Source organism: Odontesthes bonariensis, chromosome 23, assembly GCF_027942865.1.
Source record: "Odontesthes bonariensis isolate fOdoBon6 chromosome 23, fOdoBon6.hap1, whole genome shotgun sequence".
NCBI lineage: Eukaryota > Metazoa > Chordata > Actinopteri > Atheriniformes > Atherinopsidae > Odontesthes > Odontesthes bonariensis.
The window spans coordinates 30,278,761-30,304,660 of NC_134528.1; the positions used below are offsets into that span (position 1 = coordinate 30,278,761).

General features: G+C 42.0%; 2 protein-coding genes across 2 annotated transcripts in view; one reads left to right on the forward strand and one right to left on the reverse strand.

The window, feature by feature from the left end:
• adgra1a (adhesion G protein-coupled receptor A1a) overlaps positions 1-2,011 on the reverse strand; it is a 30,346-nt gene extending 28,335 nt beyond the window's left edge. Inside the window, exons 1-2 of the mRNA XM_075457683.1 lie at positions 1,733-2,011; positions 1,067-1,464 (exon numbers count right to left, since the gene is read on the reverse strand). Coding sequence (XP_075313798.1) covers positions 1,067-1,069 — 3 coding nt within the window. The 5' untranslated portion in view covers positions 1,070-1,464; positions 1,733-2,011. The remainder of the gene's footprint in view (positions 1-1,066; positions 1,465-1,732) is intronic.
• A 3,849-nt stretch (positions 2,012-5,860) lies between these two features.
• cabcoco1 (ciliary associated calcium binding coiled-coil 1) lies at positions 5,861-24,349 on the forward strand. Its single transcript, XM_075457973.1, has 8 exons — positions 5,861-7,143; positions 7,492-7,585; positions 7,669-7,757; positions 8,613-8,782; positions 9,363-9,507; positions 22,477-22,549; positions 22,628-22,679; positions 23,868-24,349. The coding sequence occupies exons 2-8, from the start codon at positions 7,541-7,543 to the stop codon at positions 23,927-23,929; spliced, it is 636 nt and encodes a 211-aa protein (XP_075314088.1). The 5' UTR covers positions 5,861-7,143; positions 7,492-7,540; the 3' UTR covers positions 23,930-24,349.
• The last annotated feature ends 1,551 nt before the right edge of the window (positions 24,350-25,900 follow it).

A 25,900-nucleotide genomic window follows, 5' to 3' on the forward strand; every position in this document is an offset into this window, starting at 1 on the left:
ACAGGGCAGCTCTGAGCTAACAGTGCAATAGTACGCGTTCATTCATTCATTGGTCTTAAAGTATTGGTGAAATAAAGACATATAATGCCTTATTTAGAGGCTGTATTGTCTCTGCCCGGTTCTCTCTGTTATATGGATATACGCCGATCTCCAGTGATCTAAATATCTTCCGAAGGACGCCGACTTTCACCAAACTGTTGTCGATGAGTAGATGAACGTATTTTATGCCAGAAATAAGGTCCAGGTTTAAAAAAAATTAACTTTCCCTTTAAGTGAGAGTGTCTATGACCAGATTATTCCTCCTGGTCCAGACTAATGGACCAGCCCACAACAAGCCCTCCGGCAGCTGTAGGTGTGAAGATAACAATAAAATATCCAATAAGTCAAAGGAATGGGGCTCATTCGCATATTCATCCAAAATAAATTCCCAAAATACAAAATGAGGTCAAATGTTAAACTGCATCTAAGGCGTGATCATTTTCATTACATTAGGAATTCATTATGTTTCAATGGCCAAAGAAAGATTTCCTTCCATTCAACAATATGTTTTGGTCATCATTATGGATCATTATTTGGATGTTTGAGCTTCAGATTCTATGTGGGATTCGTTCTGCTCAGAGTGGGGAGTTTCTTTAAGCCCACATACAATCTGAGTGTAGAGTATTAACCCATGACAGGTTCTGTGACATCACAACCAATGATAAGCCAGTTCTAAATGATAATAAAAAAATCCATTTATGCCCATGAGGTTCTGTTTAAATAAATGTATCCACTGAAACAAATGCTATAATTGAAAGAATAAATTTCATGACTGCAGGGGATCTTTCCCGTCAGCCTGTGCCATGCTGAAATAAATGGACTTTATTTATGTGTCTGTGTGTGTGTCCACTCTAAACCATTCAAACACACACTCAGTATGTCTTAGTCCATACAGTCTAACAAGCTATACAGTGTTTTCTTCTTTTTCTGTCTCACACGAACTGCGTGAAGAAGGGTCCAGTACTTAACCTAAGGAGCCCATATGCTGTAATCTGATTTCACTGTGAAGAGGCACAGCAGAACTTACCATCAGCCTCAGTGGAGTTGCACTTCAGTTGTAAAGGTTTGGTCCCTCCCGAAAAGAGACGGCAGCCCACCCTCCTCTACCCTGCCCCCTCCAGCTCCATGCAGAGGATGATGCTTTCCGCAAATATCTGGAATCAAGTGTTTTAATCAGTTTGTATGTCCAGCAGCCCGGATGCAGCAGAGGGATGGTCCGATCACAGGAGTCCTCCCGGGAAGCGAGCGTTCTGCGCCCTGCACGGCGGCTCCTGGAGCGGCGCTGGTGGGCAGCCACGGCCTCCCTGTCCCGGCTCCATCCTCTCAGATCTGAGCAGCTCAGAATATTCAGCTGTTTGCTCAGCTTCGCGTGACACGAGTGTGGGCGGGTGCAAAGATGAGGATCCGGTTCAGAAAACATCAATCCTGTTCAGAAATAAAAATGGAGCCAATGTTGGAGCTTAAGACAACATGGGGGGAGCATATTTTTCATTTAAATGTGTATTATATCTGGAGTAGGCTATAGCTTATATACTATTTAGAGTATTCAGGGCGAGTGTGCTCGGAACAAAGAATTAAGACAATTAATTGATCAATTTCTCTAAATATGTTCATATGGGTGAAACATATTGCGCAACAAGTAGCACATGAAATATTGTATCAACATATAATGATGAGAAAAGGCGCGTTTTACCTGCTGTGACGTCTTCTCCTCTCAGCCGTGCGAGATCCTCCTCCATCCAGCTCAGTGAAGACGGCGGCTTCCTCCATTAGGTCCTGATGATGGGCACCATGTGATGCAAAGATTGGGCACAGCGAAGGGGAGATGCGCTCACGTTCAGTCCAGCAGCTCGTGACCGAACAGCTGCGATCCAGATGAGGAGGGATAAAAGGAGGCGAGCATGAGACTCTTTTTTTTTTAGATTTGATAAGCTAAACGGGCAAAATATATTCCAATATATAGCCTATGTCCCAATGTAAGTTAGCTTGTAGATTACTGTGTGAGAATTTGCGCAACTTGCGTGGCTAAATGTTCTCTTGTAAAGAAAAATGACGTACATGTGAACTGAATGGGAAGTCCCAGAAAGACAGAACAAGTGAGAACCTGGAGGACAAAAATGTCCTTCTATGAGAAAAAATATTCCCAAATATGTATATTTATATATTAACAAATAGAATTACAGCGGACAACTTATCATCCATCTTTTACTCGTGTTTTATTATAAATTTCAGTTATAACTTCATCGCATCGATTACAAATTCTCGAATCCGCTGTTGCACGCAGACAAATTTGGTCTCACGCGTCACGCCGTGAAACATTTGCACTCTGAACAGGGCCGAGGCTAGGGTATTTTTAGTGGTGCCATGTAACGCTTTGCAGTGCTTTGATCCAATTTTCAATTTTGAAACTAGTCCGTAAATAGATAAATAGCGTTATTTTTATTCAGTCGGTGATGAAACACGATGAAAAAACAAAACAAAATATCGACTGAAACTAAAGTAAAATTTGTTGATGTATTCTTTGTAATTTTTGTTTCGATTTTAGTTGGGCTGAACCACAAGGGGGGGAGGGCCTGCTCAATGCACATTACGTGTTTATTATTTATATTTTTCTCAGAAAATGGCACGTTATGATAACGTTGCGGGAACGGGAGCCTGACTTCAGGTGAATTCTAAAAATGGAGCAAATCACTGCAAAACACGGACCCCCGGGGGCAGTTGCGCTGTAACCCATGCAACGTTTCGGTTCAGCTGATGTCTGCTTTGCAGAGGTCATTCACGAACTTATTCCTGTCACATTCTTAATGTAGCCTACATCTGCATCTTTGTAGGCAATCATCTTCGTGCAGTGAATGTACTAAAATAAAACTTAGGATATTGTCCTAGGCCAGTGTGTTTACGCAGAGGGCGGGGTTTACACACTTAGTATTAACCTAATTAAATAGGCTACTCATACTGACCGTTTAACAAAATGTAGGCTATTCGTGCCCAAATATAGCCTAAGTGGCAGGGCTCTCAAGTCTCACGCAATGAGCGTGAGACACACGCATTTCAACAAGTTCACACGCTCACACGCCACACATGCCATTTCTCACGCTGAGAAATGATCAACTTCGTCGCACAGAAATTCTAATGGCCGATACTATAAACGAGTCAATGGCAGGTGCGCTCGTACAGCTCAGAACTATAGCTCTGGTACAGCCGTCTTGATTTAGCAACCCATCGGAAAATCACAAAACAGAATTTCTCAGCCAATCAGAAAACAGAATTTCTTGTTGCCGGGTTAGGTCTGAAATAGCTTTAAGCTGCAAGCACGCGTTCCATGAATGCACAGCGGACATATAACCTTTATGGTCTGAATGCGTGCAGAAGTTGTAGATGAGCTGGAGGTGGAAGAGAACTGTCAGGATCATCAGCAGGTCATATCTTCATTTATTTCAATCTTTTATTAGTTACCATAGTTTTCCTACTCCTTGTAAAAGACCAATACCTGCCGATTAAAGTGTTCATTGGAGTAGTAGACCTAAATATTCAGCACACACCCTTTGACATGAGCAACTTAATGAAAAATGAAAAATATGTAGGAGTGTAATTAGGCTTCCGTGGTTAATTCTTTTCAAAGGTGACTGGTATAAACAGATTCCCAATAAGACTATCTACAATTGCCAAACTGGTATTAGTTCTGCCACACTGAAATGCTGATGCAGAGAGGGTTTTTCCATGGTGGGGCTCAATAAAACCAAGACCAGGAACACTTTGTTTCTGAATGGAACTCTGTCATCCATCATGACTGTGAAAATGGCTGTGCTTTAAAAGGGAGGCCATATCAGTCATCAAGCATCAAAATCTGCCACAAACACTTACAACAACACTCATAAAATTTGTTTGTTTGTTAAGACTTTGCATACCTAAAACAATTTATTTTAAAATATAGCAGAATTTAGTGTAAAAGTGAAGATTTGTGATTTTGGTATAAATAAAACAATTGTTCTTTAGCTAGTTTATGGTGATGGAATACTGCAAGGGACCAGCCCCCCCCCCCCCCCCCCCCTCCGCGCACACGGCCCGGCCCCTGCCCCGCCCGAATCTCACTCCAAGCAAACTTGAAAACTTGAGAGCCCTGCTAAGTGGCATAGGCAACACTCAGCATCACCGTTCTTTAATGATAGTGCAGTATTGATAGTGCGAAGGGCGTAAAACATATGACAATATTAAATCATGCCGCAACTTAATAGGGTACTGTAGCCTATTGGAAAGTTTGCAGGTTGGCCTACAGCTGAGCCAGTCGTTCTGTCAGATCTGTACGTCTCAAGCTGACTTGCCATCCATTTCATTTGTAGGCCTATCTCTACAAAACACATCTGGCGCTACTCGAGCCAAGACATCCCCCCGGCCCCCGCGTGCATGGTTCAGTCCAACCACGACGCAGAAATTGAAAATTGGAATATTAACTCATTACTTTCCACCGACAAATTACAATGAAATGAACAAACAACATCAATTATCTGTTTTCTGAGTTGCCTGGAAAATTGAAAATTGAAGTTTTGAACCCAATTTTCATCTTTTTCATGTGAATTCTAAAAATGGATCAAAGCACTGCAAAGTGTTACACGGACCGCTCGGCACCCCCTGGCTCAGCACATTTTTTAAATATTATATTATGCAAAAACACATTTTTTTTGCTCAAGGATTTATTATTTTAGTAACAATTTCATTTATTTTCTAGAATTTGTTTTTGTTTTAACTCTTTACTCCCAAAATAAATGTTGAGTTATCTTCAATATTTGTCTCAGGCTCTCTGTTATCCCTGTCAAGCCACAGTCTTTTGAAATGAAGAGGTCAAAATTGAATGTTGTAGGGGAAAACACTACTCAAAGCAAAACTAATACGGCTCCAAAATTTATAAATGTTCTAGTTAGTGAGAAATAATGTGCCTCTGTGAGCACTGGGGGCTGGGCCCCCCTAAAGACCAGATCCTAAAATCGGCCCTGGCTCTGACGTTTGGCATAAAAAAAAGTGACTTGTGCCTGGAGATGTGACAGCAGAGCAGAGGGATGGGGACGGGGGGGGGGTTGTCATAGATAGGTCAACCAATCAGAGTGAGGTGTTTAGCATCTTAATTGACTCACTAATGTTAAACTGGTTGGTTAGCCCGGGATAACTCTAATGTCAGATTTACTGGTGTAATAAAAGTGATGCTGTTTGATCAGTTTTGCATAACCTTGTTTTCATCGAGCTCCTTTATTGGTCAGGAGAGCTTTCAGTTATGTTATACAGCATTAACTTTGGCTCCGACATATTTACTGCCCACATTAATGTCAGACATGTTTTTTATAGGTTGATGATCGTCATATAGTGAATGCCAAGCATCCAGGTGTTAATATTAAATAAATGAGAAGGGTGATCTGTAGGATCTCTAAAGATGAGAGCTTTTCTGCACAATATTCCATTTTATTTTGCTCTTTCTCTCTATGTTAACTAAGACATTTCCACGTGATGAGTGACAGAGGTGTATTTTAGGCTACTGGGGTATGTGAACATTTGTATTGCTGCATATAGCCAGAATTTGAATCTGGTCATTTTTATTTTTCAGGAATTGCTGCTCAGCCATGTACTTGAAGGACTCTATTCTTGACTGTCAAGTTCGCTTAATCGTGTTCCTATTGATCTTGATTTCTTGGAATTTGTATTTTGAACTGGGGGGGGGGGGGGGGGGGGGGCAAAAGCTGTCAACAAATGATTTCAACTCAATAAGTTATTTTTGAGTAATTTGGGCATTAACTGGCGCTCAAGTAGTTACTTTTGTAATACCCTATTACTTATAACTTATATAGTCCTTTTTGTTCTCTCTTGGAGAGTTTTGGAAACACCTGCTCTGCCTAATAAAGCTTGTGGATTGAACATCACCTGCTCCTGCGTCCTGCATTCCCTGGGTGTGACAAGAGCATCTCCTACCCAAGCACTTACCCTGTACTTCCCTACCCCTCTACTGCACTTCTCTTTCTGTACTTACCTCTATGCCTGCATTCTAGCTCTACACTCAGTGGGGTTACATGGCACTGAAAGGATCAGATAATTGGCTAAATTACAATAAGATTGAGTTATTAAGCCCAAATCCCACAACCAAGGTGAGGACTACAGAAGCGATCGACACCTCCACACAGAAAGCAATAGACACCATTCTAATCGGGGACTCTATAACACAGCATGTCAGAATGGCAAAGACAGAAAATATAACTTTTTCTGATACATCAGTCAGGGAACTGATAGATATTTTGCCGACCATTCTCATCATACTCATCCAGATGGCACAAGGATCATTGTCCACACAGGGTCTTTTGATATTCTGAGAAGGAAGACTGGCTCTGAGATCCTGAAGGAAGGCTTTTCTCTGCTGTTGGAGAGACTGTGTCACTATGGAGCACACCGGGTCTCCATTTCTGGCCCCATTCCGACTGTGGGTAAAGGAATTGAACTTTTCAGCAGACTTCTTGGCCTAAACACATGGTTGTCAAATGCATGCATCGCCCATGGGATTAAGTTCATTGATAACTTTAATATCTTTTGGAACTGTAAGGAGCGTTTCAGAGCTGATGGCGTGCATCCCAATCGAACTGGATGCAGATTACTTGGTGCACATTTACGTCATGCTGTTGGGACGGCAAACCCAAACATGACTCTACAGATTAGACTGAAGGACACAGCAGCGAGGCAAACAACCCCCAGCCCTCCCCCCTCACCAGACCCTTTACTCCACATCACCCAAGGTCTCCAAAGGATGTCTCTATCCCAGCCAGGACTCCAGCGACCACCATCAACCAGGAAACGCAGGGCACCCCCTCCTCCTCCTCTTACATCATCTGTCCTGGCAGAGCAGGGCACAGGGGGGGGTGCAGGATGTTCAAGGAGCAGCACAACACCCAGAGTTCAGAACAAAGATACCATGCCATGATGTGTTCAGGGTCCCTGCTATAGTAGTCCCACTACTGACAGCTGTTCTGAGAACAAGCTGGGACCCAATAGGATTCCTGTATTAGTTAGTAAAAGAAGGAATCGAAAACAGTCAGCCTGCTGGGTGAATCTATCTAATCTGTTAACAGTACGGTAAGAGATCTCATTTGGTGAATTTACTTCTTTTGAATATCTTGGTCTTTAATGCTTCTTCCACTCCCTGCTGCAATGCTTTCATTTTATGTGAAGCACTTTGAATGGTTTTGTACATGAAATGTGCTATATAAATAAATTTGATTTGATTTTGTTGAGACAAACAACCTTGTTAATTCAACGGGGTTCCTTCAAAATAAAAGCAGAACAGTACCAATAGTTTCACATTAGAAGCAGTTTGACATGTATAAATAAATTAATAGATAATAATGATAATTCCATGAAACACAGAAAAAGTAGAACATGATGAAATATACGGAAATAACTTCCTATATATTGTCCAATCAGAAACCTATGAGGTTTGACAGCACGTTGCCATGACGACGTCAGAACAAACATGTCCGGACGAGCGAGTCGTCGTGAGAAAGAGGAACGGCCGAAGGTAGAGCATGTGAAAAGGAAACTAGTTGACATTCTACATTTGTTTTGTTTTCCGTCGGTGACAGTGAATTCTTCTTCTCTCAGAAAAGGGAAGTTGTCTTTTTCCAGTGGGAAGCGCTTCCTCAGCAGCAAATCGAAGACTTGTTGAAGATGAGTGCAGAGGAGCTGCAGTTGTAAGTACGGAACCATGAAAAATAACATAAAAAAAAAAATAACTACCTCAACTTAGAGTAATGCCCTGGCTGGAGTGGGGAGAATATTCACCCATCATTTATATGATATCAAAATAGGGATTTTATGGTTTTAAGTGGTTTAGGTTTTGTTGCTATCAGAGAGAAAACAGCACTACCTACCGTCCGATTTAATGCTAAATGTAAAGCTTCTAAGATTGCATACAAATCTATTCACACTTCTCAGACATGCAGCCCTCTTCATCTCTATTTTTAAAGTATTAATGTCTCATGTTGATTCTGCTCGTATCCCTTTGTCCTGTTATTGCAAAGGTTTACGCTCCCAGCAAAGTAAGTTAAGATTATTTATTGTTTTCTTTCCTTTCTTTCATTTCTATTTATCAGTTCATTCATTTATTCATCGTTTATTTATTTAGTGGTTATTTTTAGGACACACACCTATCAGCCAAAACATTATGACCACTTTGTGCTGCCTCATGCTCTGGAGCAGAACATCAGTTCCTTTGGCCCCTGTGGGTTGTGTGTCTTTGGGAGGATCTTTGTAATTTAGATTAGTATCTGGGGAGTTTGGGGGCCTGTCGAACACCTCACAGTCTTTACTACAGTTTTTTTGTGACCCGCCATGCTGTAGCCTGGTCAGTGGTTCTGGGGTTGTGGCTGATTTGTGTAAAACTAAACCTCTGCTGCTAAAACACAGCCGAAGTGCCTTAAATGATGTTTGGAATTTGGTGCGATATAATTCAAAGTGAACTGAGCTGGAAATAATCAGATCAGTGGTATGAGCAGGACTTTGGAGACGATTGACTGCTATTGTCTGTGGTCGGTTCTGTTTTCCAGAGCACTGAAGGAGGTTCTGGGCTGCAGGAATCATCAGACCTGTATGAGGGAAGCTGTGCTGCTTGATTACTACACCTGTGGTTTTTGGTGGGTGAAAGAGGCCAACTTTACCCCTACACAGGCCTCTTTCTCTATGGCTGTGCTGCACATGCTGTTGGACAACATAAGAGGTTGGGAAGGCTCAGAAAGAGAGATGATTACAAGCACAGATCAAAAACAATCGACTTATAAAGCTGAATTTTGAAAACCATCACAGGCATTTGCTTCTCCAAAGCTGAGCCTAATAATATTGCTGTTATAGGCTGCTTAAAAGCTGCTGCCGGTAATTTAATCACTGTGCCATTCTTTGCAATAGTATCTTACATTTACTCCCTTATGTTACTTAGGGTGTCCCAGAGAAAAAAGGTTCCACAAAGAATTTCCTGGATTTTCTCTGAGATATCTCACAAAAAATCTGTACAATTGAAGAGAGTTAAATGAGAGAAGCTTAATAAATAATTGTTCTAAATGGACTGTAACTTTGAAAGACACTACCTCTTAGAAGTATTGTCTATATATTTTATGAAGGTGCAACATGTAACAGTTCCTCATTAATTAATACAGATTCAGTGTGTAACAGGTGTTCCTCTTTTTTCTAAATGAACAAAAGAAAAACGTTTGTCTCAATCGCTGATTAATCTAATCCAAAATGTTTTGCAGAATGAAAAATAAAATAAAAAATAAAATGTATGCTCTATTATCATACACCAGAGAAACAGATGGGTTTGGTGGATAATTTGATGGAGTTGGCGAAGGCCTTGAGTCCTGCCTGCCAGCGCTCAACTTCAGAGGAAGATGTCAATTCACTTCTAGACAGCAATGAAGCTGCAGCGTTCATATGCTACATTAGAAACAGGTAAATATGGGTTGATATGGAATATTATTATTCACCATTAACTAAAACTATTACTATTAACTAGAACTTAAACTTTTTTTACTCCTTATCCCCAACTAATGCTTGTACATGCACAACTTCCATTGGTTGGATGGTGACAGTAAACACAAACTCTTCACAATTTATACATACATTAGTATGATGCAGAGCTTCCATGTTTGATGGAACTGCCCCCTGGGCATCTGGGGATCTTTGATGTCCTTGGGTCACTGCTAGCCTCTTTCGTCTCTGTCTCATGTGAGGGCCTGGTACAGTCGGGCTCTTCTTACTTGAAACTTTGTCTTGGATATCTGACTGTGATGAGTTTGCTGTGGTCAGCTCTCAGATCCTCTAGCCATGGAGCATTGATGTTATCTCTGGTAACGCAGATTGTAAACAGACAAAGAGACAGACAAAAAGGACTCCAACTTGTAATGCAGCTTTCTGCCCAATTAATGTGCTTCTAAGACCAAGGGAATCCTAGAATTATGGGAATGTAAGCAGATGGAAACACAATTAAATTTAATGGACTCTAGGTGGTTGTCTGATAAGATGAGTTGAATGGGCTCGGTTTGGTGAGTTATAGTAGCCAGAGATTGTCCATTTAATGTAGAGACTGCTTTAGGAGTATCCAAAGGTGTGAGGGGGATTCCTAATTGGTGGAGTAGTAGCCCCTGAATCGAATAAAGCTTGGAGAGGTAAAATGTCATGGCCTATACAGATAGTAGCTGGGAGTTGCATGCAGGGAAAGTTCTTATTTGGGAGAGCTTCGCCCGCTAATATCTCCACATTTACTGATGGACACTGACTTTTGGCTGCACCAGACAAGTGGTGAAAAAATGCCCGGGCTGACCGCAATAAATGCAAAGCTTCGACTCAATTATCCACTGCCATTCCTCTGCTGTTAATTTAGCTCTTCCAAGCTTTATTTATTATATATTATATATATTTATTCCTCATAGCAAGCAGTTGAGGACACCAGAAGCATAGACACCGAAGAGGTCAACCCAAAAGTGAGAAGTGAGCTACGGTTGGAATGTTTCCTGTGTCATTCATTCATGTGATTATTGTTACAAAAGGCAGGAGATATTAATTCATCCAGACTCTTAGGATCATCATGGGTGTACAGTTCATCTTTAATCTTGTCATTCAGAGCATAACAGAAAACTCCCTTCAAAAGCTCTAGCCTCACAGCCTGTCTCAGCAGCCAAAATGCGTAACTCAATGGAAAATTCAGATATGGACTGGCTACTTTGCCATAGGTTGAATAATCGCCGGGCAGTTTCTTCTTCACGTGAAGGGTAATAAAAAATAGACTAGAAATCAGCAAAAAATTTGACATAGGAAACAGAGTCTATAGGATTTGTGATGAGATATGCTTCTGCCCATTCAAGAGCCCTTATCTTTTCATAAGCCAATTAGGTAAGAAATCTTGGTGTAATCATTGGGGAAGGTATTGGGTGACCGCATAAGAGCAGAAACCCAGCTGGCCGGCGCAGCGCGTTGTCGTGCACCAGTCGATTTTTGTAACTTGGCGGCGCCAACAACGACAGACCAGATGGAACCAATTTGAGACCAGGCTCAAGGCTCTAGCATGGTTGCCGCGTCTGCTAGCGCACCAGTTTTGGAAGTTTACGTGCTCCCTGTGCTGTTTCACTGCAGTTTCATACAGCTGCCTGTACAAACGAACCTCCTGACTGAGCCTGGTCTCACAATGGTCCATCCGGTCTGTCGTTGGTGGCGCCGCCAAGTTACAAAAATCGACTGGTGCACGACAACGCGCTGCGCCGTCTTTTCAAGGGAAGCGCCAGGCCTGATACGTCATTTTGACGTCACGGTCCGCCACCGCCGTGACAGACGCGTCAACTGTAACTCCAGCTTCAGTCAGGAACTGCGTTTGTACAGCACCTGTACGAAACTGCAGTGAAACAGCACAGGGAGCACGTAAACTCCCAAAACTGGTGCACAGAGATTGGCAGAACTTTGGGGAAAGAGGGAGAGTTCTGTAAAAATGTGTGGAAGAAGCTACGGGACAGATACGTGAAGGCAAAGAAGAGGGCAGAGACTCCAAGTGGTGATGCCGGGGGCTTCAGACCTTCACCTCTTTTAACTGAATTAAAAAAAATTAAATTATCCAGATACTGCAGCAGTATCATTGATGACAGTGTTCCTGCTCTTGACAGTGGCATTGTTTTCTTCTCGACTTTCATGGTTGTAGAGTAGCGGTAACCTTCACGTAGCAGCGACACCTCTGTGACGGAGAAAATTGCAGCTACTTGCGCCACTATATATAGCCGGCACGAAATCGTGACATCATCAACACCGCTTGCGCTAGCAGATACGGCAACCATGCTGGAGCCTTTACAGGTGATGCTTCGCCATGACGTCAAAATGCCGTTTCAGGCCAGGCGCTTGCCTTGAAAAGACGGCGCAGCGCGTTGTCGTGCACCAGTCCATTTTTGTAACTCTGCGCGCGCTGACAACGAGAGACCGGAAGGATCAACTCGAAAACAGGCTCACGGTTGACGGTTGTGTCATGTAAAATACTTTGTTAGGAATTTGCTGTTGTTTCATTCACTGGCAGCGGCGTTGAGTCAGCCCCCGAGTCCTGAAGGCCTGTGCAGAGCAGCTCTGTGGGATTCTGCAACACCTTTTCAACCTTAGCTTGACCCAAGAGAAGGTACCACTGTTGTGGAAGACATCCTGTCTGGTTCCGGTACCAAAGAAAACTCACCCTTCAGACATCAATGACTACAGACCTGTTGCCCTGACATCCCACATCATGAAGGTCCTGGAGAGACTCCTGTTGACCCACCTGTGTAAGCAAACCAGCACATATCAGGACCCCCTGCAGTTTGCTTATCGCCATGGAGTTGGAGTTGAAGACGCTATCATACACCTGCTTCAACAAACCCACTGTCATCTGGACAAAGCAGGCAGCACTGTGAAGATCATGTTCTTTGATTTCTCCAGTGCATTTAACACAATCCAGCCTGATCTGCTTCGTCTGAAACTCCAGAAGACTCAGGTGGAGGCCTCAACAATCACCTGGATTAATGACTACCTGACAAACAGACCACAGTTTGTCAGACTGAAGAATTGTGTGTCTAACCAGGTGATCAGCAGCACAGGAGCACCACAGGGGACTGTACTCTCACCATTCCTTTTCACTCTGTACACTTCAGACTTCCAGTACAAGTCAGACTCGTGTCATCTACAGAAATATTCAGATGACTCTGCAGTTGTCGGGTGTATCAAAGATGGACAAGAAGCTGAGTACAGAGAGCTGGTGGACCGCTTTGTGGCATGGTGTGGGAACAATCATCTCATCTTGAATGTTAACAAAACAAAGGAGATGATTGTAGATTTCAGGAGAAACAGGGTCAGATCAAACCCTGTTTCCATCATGGGAGAAGAAGTGGAGGTGGTTGAGGAATATAAATACCTTGGTGTTCATGTGGACAACAGACTGGACTGGAGACACAACAGTGAAGCCATCTACAAGAAAGGACAGAGCAGACTGTACTTCTTGAGGAAGCTAAGGTCCTTCAAGGTTTGCAACAAGATGTTGCAGATATTCTACAAGTCTGTTGTCTTGCGTCATCTGTTGGGGCAGCAGCATCAGAACCAGGGACCTAAAAAGACTCAACAACCTGATAAGGAAGGCTGGTTCTGTTCTGGGGACGACTGTGGAACCTCTGGAGACAATAATGCAAAGAAGGATTTTGCATAAAATCAAGAGAATTATGGACAACCCTGAACATCCTCTCCATGAGACTGTTATCGGAAAACAGAGTCTCTTCAGTCAAAGGCTTCTTCAGTTTGGATGCAAAACGGACCGCTACAGGAAATCTTTCCTGCCCACAGCCATCAGCATCTATAATAACTCCTTGATTTAATTGAGCTACATCAACATTTAATTTCCCTCTAGGATAAATAAAGTATTTTTGAATTGAATTGAATTGAATTGAGTATTAGCGCTATATAAAACCGATCTATTATTATTATTGTTGCACCCTGAAAGGTAACGATAATTCCCAAGTGTGTCCATTGAAGCACACTAACAAACAAATGAAGAAAAGGTATCACAATACACTAAGCATTTCATCTTCCAGACACTGCAGCAGTATCATTGATGACAGTACGACTTTCGTCATAGAGTAGTTAGCGGCTGGGCTGTAGTCAAGACCACCTTTGTCGAGTCCAAGACAAGTCCAAGACCAGGACCTGTCGAGACCAAGTCAAGACCGAGTCCAAATATGTTCAAGTCCAAGACGAGACCGAGTCCAAAAGACTCGAGTCCGAGTCAAGACCGAGTCCAGGACAGAAAAGAACAAGTTGTATGCATGACAGTATAAAGTCAATCATTTTGGGTTATTATTTATTGATCTAAAAGCAAATATAGTGTCACAACACCCAGGATTTGTAAGTATAACCATTTCCCTTGATATCACATAATCTAATCTAAAGAAAACAGAATGATATGAGGTGATGCCTATAGTTAACTGATAAAAGCACCAACCCACTACTATTACCACTGCTAGGTACTAGTACTGAGCATTTGAGCAACTAAAGTACAATATAGCTTCACTCCAGACATAGACAAGAATGACCAGTATTACCAGTGTACTCCTATGGTTGGTTTATGCCTTCCCTGGAAAAACAATATTGTATCATTTTGTTATTTAGATGTGTGCTAATGAGAAAGACTTTCAGAAAACATTAAAGTTTGGTTAAGTAACAATAAACAGAGTGCAATTTAAAATATGTTATTTTTATTTCCGAACAAAGTGCAGAAGTTGTTTACGGAGGACACACACACACACACACACACACACACACACAGATTGCAGTCAAAGAGTAAAATCAATTTTAACAGTGGTATACTTCAATACCTTGAAGCTTCAATACAAAGTCTAACAAGAAAAACAAATCTGAGTAAATTATCGACAAACTTTTAGTTGCAAACAGAATGCAATACTCTAAAATTTGTTGATGATTAACTCAGATTTGTTTTTCTTATAAGTGAGGTAAGTAAAACTACTAATGTGAATGTCTTGTGAGTTTTACTTTCCTCACTTACAAGAAAAACAAATCTGAGTAAATCATCAACAAATTTTAGAGTGTAGCATTCTGTTTGCAACTAAAAGTTTGTGGATAATTTACTCAGATTTGTTTTTCTTGTAAGTGAGGTAAGTAAAACTACTAATGAATGTTTGTGAACAAGAAAAACAAATTGTGTAAATGATCAACAAACGTTTACATAAATGTGTAACTACTCAGTTTTACAAAAGTGGTTTGTTACATTTCAGAAATATGAGGGAGGAGAGCATTTCTGCTCCTAGACTGGCTCTATGGGGCCTCATAATGAGCCCTCCAGCACTAAACACTCGTTCAACTGGTGCTGAAGAGGCAGGTACAGACAGCATTTTGACAGCCAGGGCATGCAAATGACGGTATTTGTCCTTGTTTTTTAACCAAAACACAAGGGCATCCTCCTCTGCTGAACAGCTCTGAATGTCCTCCAGGTATGCGTTCACTTCACTGTTGATGCTTGGATACCCATGAGAGGAATGGTTCTTTTTTTTAGCTTTATATTTACCCAGGAGCCTTGGAATTTTGGGGTTTGGGGGAGAATCCTGAGTTGGTTCTCACAGATGTCCAGTTCCACTCTCTGAGCCTGAGCAATCAAGCTGTCTGGAAAAAAGAAAACAGAAATAAATTGACTCACTTCTTCTTCCACTTCAATGACCTTGCAACTACAGTGTACTTTAAAGGGAGATTTTGAAATACCTGTTAGCGACTTCTGCAGTTCCTTCTTTGTACTTTGTATGGTGGTAGCAGTGCCACTGGTCCTGACATCCAACTCAACCCAGTTCAACCCGAACTGGGGGTCCAGCATCGCTCCCTGCATGTATATATGATGGCTGAATGGCAAATCAAGGCCAGGATCTTCTGCCATTTGTAATCCAACAAAGATGCCGGCAAATCTTCTTTTCAGTGAAGCTCTGAGGGCCCTGGTCAATGGCCTACATAGCCTCTTTTCACTATCCATTTCTGTTAAGTGAGAATGTAGCTCGAGGACAGTAGGGACAACCATGCTGATGGTAATTATTTTGTCACCCTCCGTCAACTCAGTGGCCTCAGCAAACGGTCTAAGAATCTGTGTAAGTTCTCTACACTGGGCCCATTCACGTGAGCTAAGGACAACATTCTCAAAGTCCACTGAGCACATCTGAATTAGTGCGGGATGATCCAATTCAATGACTGCTTGTAATTGTCTGAATTGCGAATTCCACCTTGTGACATTTGAGACTGGAATGCTCTTACCATTTCCAAAAACAGCCTCAAACCGATCCTTAAAGACCGTGCTACTATGCAGCAGACTGGCAAGTTTGGCTATTTTTGAGAGTGCCCGGGACATCGCTTTTACTTCCTTCATCCCATCCCCGATAACCAGTTGAAGACTGTGGGCAAAGCAGGATAGCCGTTGACGGGAACCAAGAAGAAAGTCCAGCTGTTCCCCAACCATGTCCTCCTCATCCTCACTGTCATCCTCACTGTCATCCTCACTGTCATCTGAGTGGTCTACCATGATGACCTTGAATGCCTTTTTCATGTTTGCTGCATTGTCAGTGATGATAAAATCTACCTTGTCACTGATATTGTAGTCATCCAGTATCTCATCAAAGGCAGCTGAAATGTTTTCAGAGCTGTGACGCCCTTTGAATCTTCTGCAGTCAAGCAGGTAGGCCTTCAGAGTGTACCCACTGGCTGAAGAGTCGAGAACATGAGCTGTGACTCCCAGGTAAGATCTCATTGTGCAGTCTGACCATATATCAGCAGTAACAGAGATGGATTTCTGCTCTACCAGACTGGACTTGATGCACTCGTTCACTCTCATCACCAGTTGAGGTATCTCTTTGCTAGTTATGGTTGCTCTGGAGATTGGGGTGTACCTTTGATCCGTGGTGTGTAGAAAATGTCGGAAATGTTTATTTTCCACGATTGATAGAGGTAGACTGTAGACAGCAGCCGATGATCAGGTCTTGGATGATTGTTTGGTTGATAGCCTGCTGCCTTGATGAACAAGCATTGTGAACTTGAACTTGCAATGGTCGCTGCTGAAATGAATCAATCCTTGGCTGTGAATCCCCCTGTTGAAGTCCATGGCGATACTCCTCCAGCCTGGAGATGGAAATACAAAAGCATCTTTAAGTTTGGTGGTGGAACAGAATAAAAGGCAGATATTATAAGCTTTATTTAAAGATAAGTGAAATCTGTATCCCGAATCATTTATACATGTCCATACTGAGAAAAACTAAATAAAGTTCTGTCTGAATTGTCAAACTATTAGCCTAGTAAATGGCTTTCTTTGTTTATTAAATGTTTTAAGAAACTTGGAGCGCATTCAAAGCTGTGTCCAGACACTGACATTAAGGGAGAGCCATATTTGCAGCAATATTTTAGTGTTTATCTTAAGTCTGTCTCAAAAAAGGTTACAGTAGACTTTTTTCTGACTGGACGTATTAAAAAATGTCTGTTATCTTACAGAGGAAATTCTGCACACACAGAAAATATACCAGACATAAGTTTTAAATTAAAATAGATTTGCTAGAATTTTGTGGGCGGGATGATTATTTTTATCTTAAATATAGCATGTACTCGAAAATGTTATTTGCGGCGCCCTTAGGTAGTCTTTCAATTGAGATCGTTGCCACTCTCACTCCCTCAAAAGTCAAATTCTATTAAATGCATGTGGCCTGACATACAGTTTATTACGATCACATCACACAGTATAACATGTTAACAACAAAGTTATGTTACATACTCAGTTATATAAATTAACAAGCAACTCGGCAATATATATTAACTTTGCTCCGTTTCATTTTCAGAGACGTGCAGCCAGGGCATGCTTGCGCCTCCTGCTAGTTAGAGTAATGTCAGTAGCTGGCTGTTGCTAAGCCTCTCAATCTAAAACTGAGGAAATCATCGCCAATGTCAGATATTATTAACATTGCCAAAATGAACCACCTTTCACGAAAATATGACACACACACAGCTACCACCATACAGTATCGAACTTATAACTTTAGGGCTGACTTAAAGTTCGGGGTAGATTAACCCTAGGGTCATTTGAACCGTGACATCCAGCCAAGTAGCCCACCCGAAGTTTTTCCGATATTGGCTGAACATCAGCCGAGTTACTGAGTTATCCCGAATAGCTTAGTACAAGCGCTGGCAGTATCTCCAAAATTACCAGCCGCGGCCGCTGTATTTGGGCAGGATGGGCAGAGCCCCGCCTTCCACACCCCAACCTTTCTTTTATAGATAAAATATAGATAATTATAAATTATAGATAAAATATTTATTTCAACTTCAATCACAGTGGGAATCGTATTACACCATATTGTGGCTTGTGACGGACTTTGCGAGTGGAATCTGTTTTTATTTTCGCTTAAATATAGCCTACCTCCAGTGTGGCTGCTTAACCCATTGGCGCCTAAAGCACCTGCAAAAAAGGCTGCTCAATGCCTAAGCCAGTTTTTAGAAAAGGTCCCCAATGCCTGAGGGTTTTTTTAACTAAAAACAATTCATTGAAAACACCTAAGAAAAATTTAAAAAATTTTCGCTGGCTGGATTGTATTACTTTTTTTTTTATCAATGTTGGACATTTGGTTCATGTAGTTTTGCTTTATGATTCAGGATAATACCCAATGCTGCTATTTATTATACTACTATTACTATACTGTTACTATACTATAACTAAATCATAATCATAATATCAGCAATAATAATGAATGATAAAAAAAAACCTGCAATATATCTTGCATTGTGCAGTTATACTGTATACTTCAGTGACACGACTTCTAAAACATCATAGTTGTCATACTGCAGTAATTCGCACCGGGCTCTCTTTTTTTTTTACATAAGGCCAACGCCACTCAAATAAGAATGAGAAGTCGTCAGAATGCAGCGCAAGAATAAATAATTACATCATGTCTTAACGATCTCGTGCCATCACTCGGGCTACATTTGTCTGATACAGCCACTTGCTCTGCCTCCAGTAATCCCGGCGAGTTGGTAGTTTGATTATTCCAAAAGTTAGGCAGAGACCGATGAAAGATTTCATCTCCTGCTTTGACACGGGGCTCCACTTCGAGTTGGATGGTGTGTGGCCGCGCCAACTCCACATCACTTCCATCGCTGTCACAGTATGTCTCGTTAACCGCAGCCATTGTAGCCGAGCTGTCAAATTAGCTACAAACGCACTATTGCAGAACAGGCTAATCGAAAACACCCACCTCATGTGTATTTGGATCAATTATTGTGCATTACATGCTGCATGCGTCTTGAAAATAATGATAAATGGACAATGTTGCGCTAAGCAACATCCGGCGTCAATGGGTTAACGTTAGATCTATGGCCACTGGCCAGGGCAGATGCCTGGTCTGCCCTCAGCTAAGCCCGGCCCCGCCAAACTCTCGAGCACATTCTACCAATCAGAATCACTGTAGGCCCCTACGTAGCATAATATCATGTAACATTTAGCGCGCCTGTATAGATGCTATTGGGGCAGGTGTATGATCTGCCCTGGACATGGAAAGGACTCAAAGGGTTTAAGAAATATTACTCCGCCCATCTAGCCAGTGGGAACTTCAGTGCCGCCAAATTCCCCTACAAACTTGTTGGATAAAACGGATAACTATGTCGGATTTGATGAAGGATATTGGCTGTTTAATCCGGATTCACGTTTGTGGTAGGTAAAGATTTTACTTTATAGTTGCTATCTTACAAAGTTTAAGTGATTGTGAACGAAGTCTTTGCTAAATGGGAAACTGGGAGTGATGTAATGAAATATCTTAGCTTGATGAGCAAAGCAATGTTGAGACAGTAAACAATGTGTTGACAGCTTCGTACATGTACAGTAGGTTACTTGTCTGCTAGCTTAGGTTGGAGCACTGTCGGTGTGTGTGACATGAAGCATTTTTCGGAAAAGGCAAAAAAACACGAGTCCAGCAAGGCGCATCTGAATTGTGCCATGAAATTAGCCATGCAATGCTTTGCGACAAGTTTCCCTCTAATTGAAACGTAGGCAGTATTAATTCCTTTCACAAACTTTCTCTTCGCTCATTTTCACGGGGCTTTTGTGTTTGTTGTATGGTGCGCGCACAATAGTTGCGTAGACTATTGGCCTATTGCGTATGCTCCATAAAAGCTTGCATTTTGATTGCATTTACTGAAAATTACCACACTAAAATCACATACCATGACACCAAACTTCTACAGTAGCACAAATATGGTCTGTACTCACAAAACGATGCATTTGGAAGTTTGTACATAGTCCAGGAGTTTATTATTATCAACACAAGCCTGATAGCTTCTCTGCTGCTAACGCTGCGTCGACGTCACTTCCTTGCTCTGGGAGCTTCAAAGTAAGATGAGGGTTGATCTACTACTGTAGACAACAAAGTATATGCTATATTCTACATGAATTTTTATGTTGTAGAGTTGTGAATTTATTTTATCAATGGAGAAATTGAGCAGCCTTGCTTTGTTGTCAAGCTATTCGGGATAACTCAGTAACTCGGCTGATGTTCGGCCAAGATCGGAAAAACTTCGGGTGGGCTACTTGGCTGGATGTCACGGTTCAAATAACCCTAGGGTGAATCACTTTAACCTGATTCAACGTTTACTTTACCCTACGTTTACTTTACCCTAAGTTAACGTTAACGTAAACGCTCGAGCGTTTCTGTAGCTGCTACCCTTTGTAACACAAGTACAGCATCACACAACCACAAATGTAATTCACGACAACCAATCGCTTATTCCACATTCACAATCGTTTGATTTTTTATATCTCATGAAACCAGTAATACCAGACGTACAGTAAGTGATGATAACTATGTCCAAAAACACATTACCTTGGCTTATCTTCCGCTATGTTAGCTAACACATAGCCTAGCCTTTGAGGCTAAGCACCGCCTAGCTCTGCAGTTAACGTACCGAGATGAATGATGCCTCTGCAGGTGTCTCACGAAGTTTGATGTTGTGCCAGATGGCTCCGAGATTGTCGATTTGCAGAATCTGCAATCTGCCCTGTGTTTTTTCTTAAGTGTTGAGCTGAGAAATTCTTTATGATTAGTGAAACCAAATTTTACGATAGCGGAATTGGCCGACATCTTCTCACTGTGTGTGTGAAGGATAAGAACGTTGGCAAGGCTCAGATGCAGGCCGCGCGAAAATAAACTGGTGTGTGATTGGTTATCAAGTGGTTACTTGTTTTCCCTTATATTGTAACAAAATAAAGACGCCTGGACTCGGTCGAGACCAAGAACCATATTTGGCAAGACCAGTGGCCGAGACCGAGACAAGTCCAAGTCAAATACCAGCGAGTCCGAGACAAGTCCGAGACCATAAAAAAACGGTCTCGAGTCCGGACTCGAGTCCAAGACCGGACTCGAGTACTACAGCCCTGGTTAGCGGTAACCTTCACGTAGCAGCGACACCTCTGTGACGGAGAAGATTGCAACTACTGGCGCATCAACTTGCGCCACCACTAATTTGTGACGTCATCAACACCGCTCGCGCTCGCCGACGCGGCAACCATGCTAGAGCCTTTAGGTTGGGCTGAGCAGTCTGCAGAAGCTTTCCTGGGTGGAGTCTGGCTGGCTCCTGCATGCACACCTGTGCCTCATTTAACCTCATCAGGAGTCCAGTGTTACTCTTGTAATATGTGTTAAGAGTTATTCTTACTGTGCCTCTTTATGCTGATTCCCATCAGCGGTTTGGCACTTCGTCTGGAAAATTATCAAGGATACCGAGCTTTGTAATTTGCCTGCCTGCTCACCCTCTGTTGACTCAGTACCTCCTCACCACAGCCAGTATCTTCCCTCTTGGAGTAATTCACCTCCTGATAAGTAAGGAGAACCATTTATTATTTGTCTCCGTTCGGAAATTCCTGGCATCTATCAAACTTGACCGTACAAGGATTAACTCGCCTCTCCTTTTTCTCTCAGGCCACATTTACACATAGCCGGGTATTTAGAGAAACGAATATTTCCCCCCCTCCGTTTTCAATAATAACATCGTGCACACAACATCGTTTTCAAAAAACTTGTCATTTACATCAACCCGCATAAATACGCCGTCGAGCGCCATAATAACTGTGCCAAACCTATTGGCGGCAGTGTAGGGAAAGGAATAAAGCCATGCAAGCCAATCAAAATCCTCAGAATCGACACCAACAAATAACACGAGCGACTTTTTCTGGATTAATGACAAACACGCAATTTGATTTTGTGTCAAGTGTCAGATCTCTTCAGAAGTAAAATGTCTGAAAAATGAAGACGTGTGTCTGTGTTTATTCAATATGGGTCAAACCAGATCAACCGATTATAGAATGCCTTGATAATCCTGATCAGTAGCCAAACAAACTGTAAACATAAGGCGCTCGCATGACGTTAAGCATTTTCTGGCGCATAATGTGACGTTTAAGAACCTAAAACGCTGTTTCTCCCAGTTGACACGGCAACACATAACCGTCGTTATCAGAAATCTCCACTTTGGCCGGAGGTTTTAGAAATAATCGTTTTCTGTGATAAAAACGGGGTTTTGGTGTAAATGAGAGGCCAAACCGCAGGAAAATATCTGCGTCTTCCTATCGTGTAAACGGGGACTCACCACCTACCTGGACTGCTTCCCTGTGCACACGCACCACCACCAATAGCTTTAGAAAATAAATTATTCTTTACTCAGCTTTTAATTCTTGGTGTCCTCCTTTGGAATCCACTTTTGTATTGGCTTTCATGAGCCACGACGACTAGAAAACTCCAATACGGCCCAACCCTGACAGTATCATTTAAAGTAGTTGTGTTAGGTCTGTTGTTTGCTACCTTTTTGTTTCAATAACTGAAGACACTTGGTAACTTTGTGTTGTGTTGGCTATAGTCTGATTCAGAAATACAGGCTCTATGGACTTCTCTTGACCACATCCAAAGAGGAACTACTGGCAGGCATAGAGGTGAGGCTTCTTGTGACTCACATGCTTGTGTGTGTCTATAATGCCTTCATGTAAACTTTCAAACATGCTGTTTTTCAGGGGACCATTGAGATGTTCAATTTTCAGGATGCTATCACCCCACTGGAGGAAGGTATTTCCACTCACCTCTTCTTTCATAGTTACCCCCAGCTGCTCTTGAGAGAAATTAATGGATGAATCTGACCTGTGAGTTGTACTGGCTTCAACCCCTGGTCCTCCTTGTGTCTACATTTGTGACTTTACTAAACATTCAGTCGGCCATAAGACTGGCCACCTTAGGTCAAAGGCAGATGTTCGACTTTGTCTTCTGATGCGTATATGTGTGCAGTCTATTGCTCCGATTATGATTGGCAGTCCAGCCACGGCATGAAAGTCCCTCTTAATCTGTACTTGTTGGACAGCGGTGTATGGGAATCTGATGTACCATGGGTGATAAACTGATGAGAGCTTTGATGACCAAGGGGAGCGCAGGACTCATAGAGGACTGGGACACCCCCGATCTGTCTCCAATCTCCCTCTGAAAGGTTCCAGTGGCCAAAAATCTAAGGGTGATGAAGACTTGGACATGTGGTGGAATTGGGTTTGATCAGCGTGTTTCTCTCTGGAGTTGTGGCTCCAGCAAGCTGCATATTTGCAGCAGCACAGTGCTTGGCAATCTAAATCGCGATGTCAGCCATTCGTCTGTCTCCGCAGGAGCCCTGAGTAGCAAGTCAGCCGCTGGTTACACTTCCCACTGACCTTGTTATATACAGAGTCAAATTAACCTTCAATGTTCACTTCCTTTTAACTGTAGGTTTCTTCTGTTGGTTCTAAGCTGTGAAGTTTAATAAAATTGTGCAAGTTGTAGGGCTCTAAATCAAAATAATAAGCCAAAGGAAACTTCATTATGGGGCATTACTAAATCATCATGAGGCAATACATTTTGTGTTACCCATAGTTACTGGATTTATTGTTAATTTATTTATTTTTTGGGCTTTTTATGCCTTTAATGGAAAGGACAGTTGGAGAAAGACAGGAAGCAGGGGGCAGAGAGAGGGGGAATGACATGCAGCAAAGGGCCGTCCGGTGCGGTGCAGCGAGGACTGTAGCCTCTGTACATGGGGCGCCTGCTTAACCCACTACTACACCATGGACTACCATTATTGTTCATTTATTAATCGGGTTAAAATGAATGTCTAATATACTTGCATAGCATCATATTACAAAAGTCATAGAAGTGAAGCAGAAATATCCTCATATTTTAACACCCATTATCTTCTGCCATCTCCTAATCTGTCTGATGTCTGTGTTTGATTCACAGGCTCGGTTCAAGACGAAACCACGCTCCACTATCAAGACTTGAAAAGCACTCCTCCTAAATAAACCTCATCTAAATAACCGTTATCTATAAATATCAAACGCAAAAACCCTATTTTTGATGAGTGATTCATTAATAAATCTAATGTCCTTTTTTCAGTTTTTGATGTTTATAGTTTCGATGGCATTTTTTTAAATTTCATTTAATGTGTACATGTAATCATTTTCTGTCTCTGATACTATTTTTCTGAGCTGCTACTTATCTTTAGCTTGGGCAAAAGCCGACTGTTGACTCCGTCAAACAGTCTGGAAAAACCCAAGAGGAATCCGTTTCCATGGAGGGTGGGACCTTACTCAGCAACTTAAATTCATTGGAGTTCCCTTAACCAATCAGTAATGTTTAGAAAGGACGTAGGTTATGCGCCGAGGTTCATGCTTACTCTCGCGAGGCTCTAGCTCGCGAATCACGCTTCCCACATCCGCTTTCATTATACCGGTACCATTTGATAAATCAAACTTTTCCCAAAGCCAGTTGGAAGGAGAGCTACGACATCCTTGCCACTAACAAAATTGACGAGGCATTTCTCTTGCTCTTGTTTTAATTGTATAATGCTCTCCAGGGTTGAGACAACTTCATGGATAGCTTCTAGCGTTCTTCCGTCGCCATGTTTATTTCCGCTGCGGTTGAACTACAATTATATGGACTACAATGGACTCCGCGCGTGAGTTCTGCGTCACCACTCGCAACTGTTTGCTGATTGGCAAAACACTGAGCGAACCGAGGTAGGGGGATTTGGCCAGACTATGTGCGGAGCCAAAATCTTTGGGCGGAAGTACGTAGGATGGCGTCGCCAGGCTAACTTATCTTGGCCAGGACAAAAGATTTTGTATCTCAAGAGTTCAATCTCCTGGTTAAATAAAGATCTTAACAAATTGTATTTCAATATTTTTGTAATCTTATTCATCTCAACAGTATTAAACTTAGCATCGTGTACAATTTTGTCAGAAGTAATTCTTTTTGCACCATTTTAGAATGCTGCATTGAATACATTTGAAAAAATGGTGAATTTAGATACAGAAAATCATCCATCCATCCATTTTCTGTACCCGCTGAATCCGTCGGTCGGGTCACGGGGGCCTGGAGCCTATCCCAGCGGTCATCGGGCGAGAGGCGGGGTACACCCTGGACAGGCCGCCAGTCCATCACAGAGACACACAGAGACAAACGAGACAAACAACCACACACACACACACACTCCTAAGGACAATTTTTTTTTTTAGAGACGCCAATTAACCTGACAGGCATGTTTTTGGACAGTGGGAGGAAGCCGGAGTATACAGAAAATCAGTTTAAAGAAGAAAAAAAGGCATCAACACATGACAAGCTTTCTCACAAAGATAAAGGTGCATTGGAAGCATTTGCAAAAGATTATGAAATTATTATTTTATATAAAGCAGATAATTAGGGGAACCATTGTACTTTGGGGCAGAGGTATGTATATCAGAGAGGATCATCATCAGCTAAACCACACAAGAGTTACAAGAGTTTACCAACCTCTGACACACAATCCAACTGAGTCTCTCAAGATGTTTCTATTCAATTCATACCCATATATGGCATTATTCAATGATACATAAACAAACATAACCTTTACTTTATTGTTCTCACTGCCTGCATATGTCCAAGATAACAGCGATGTGCTGAACTACATTTAACAAGCAACAAGAAAACATTGTCACAAAGACAATTCTAACCACCATGCACTGTAAAACCTCTGTCAGTGGTTTTGTCCATGTGACAGTTCAATTTAATTCAATTTGGTTTACATAGCACCAAGTTACAACAAAAGTCATCTCAAAGCACTTCAAAGATACAGTCAGTCTCATTCAAGCCAATTAGAATCCAATTCATTGAATTCCAAATGAGTCCAATTCATACATGGAGAGAGAATTAAAAAAGCAGCGTAGCTAAGGAAAGCAACAGATGCACAACAACTTCTCTTTGATCCAATCTCCCATCCTGAGCGTGCACACTTG

Coding starts and splice junctions, on each gene's coding strand:
- cabcoco1 (XM_075457973.1), top strand. CDS start 7,541: ATGTCCGGACGAGCGAGTCGTCGTGAGAAAGAGGAACGGCCGAAG. Junction 7,586..7,668: donor AGAAAGAGGAACGGCCGAAG/GTAGAGCATGTG, acceptor TTCTTCTCTCAG/AAAAGGGAAGTTGTCTTTTT. Junction 22,550..22,627: donor AACTACTGGCAGGCATAGAG/GTGAGGCTTCTT, acceptor GCTGTTTTTCAG/GGGACCATTGAGATGTTCAA.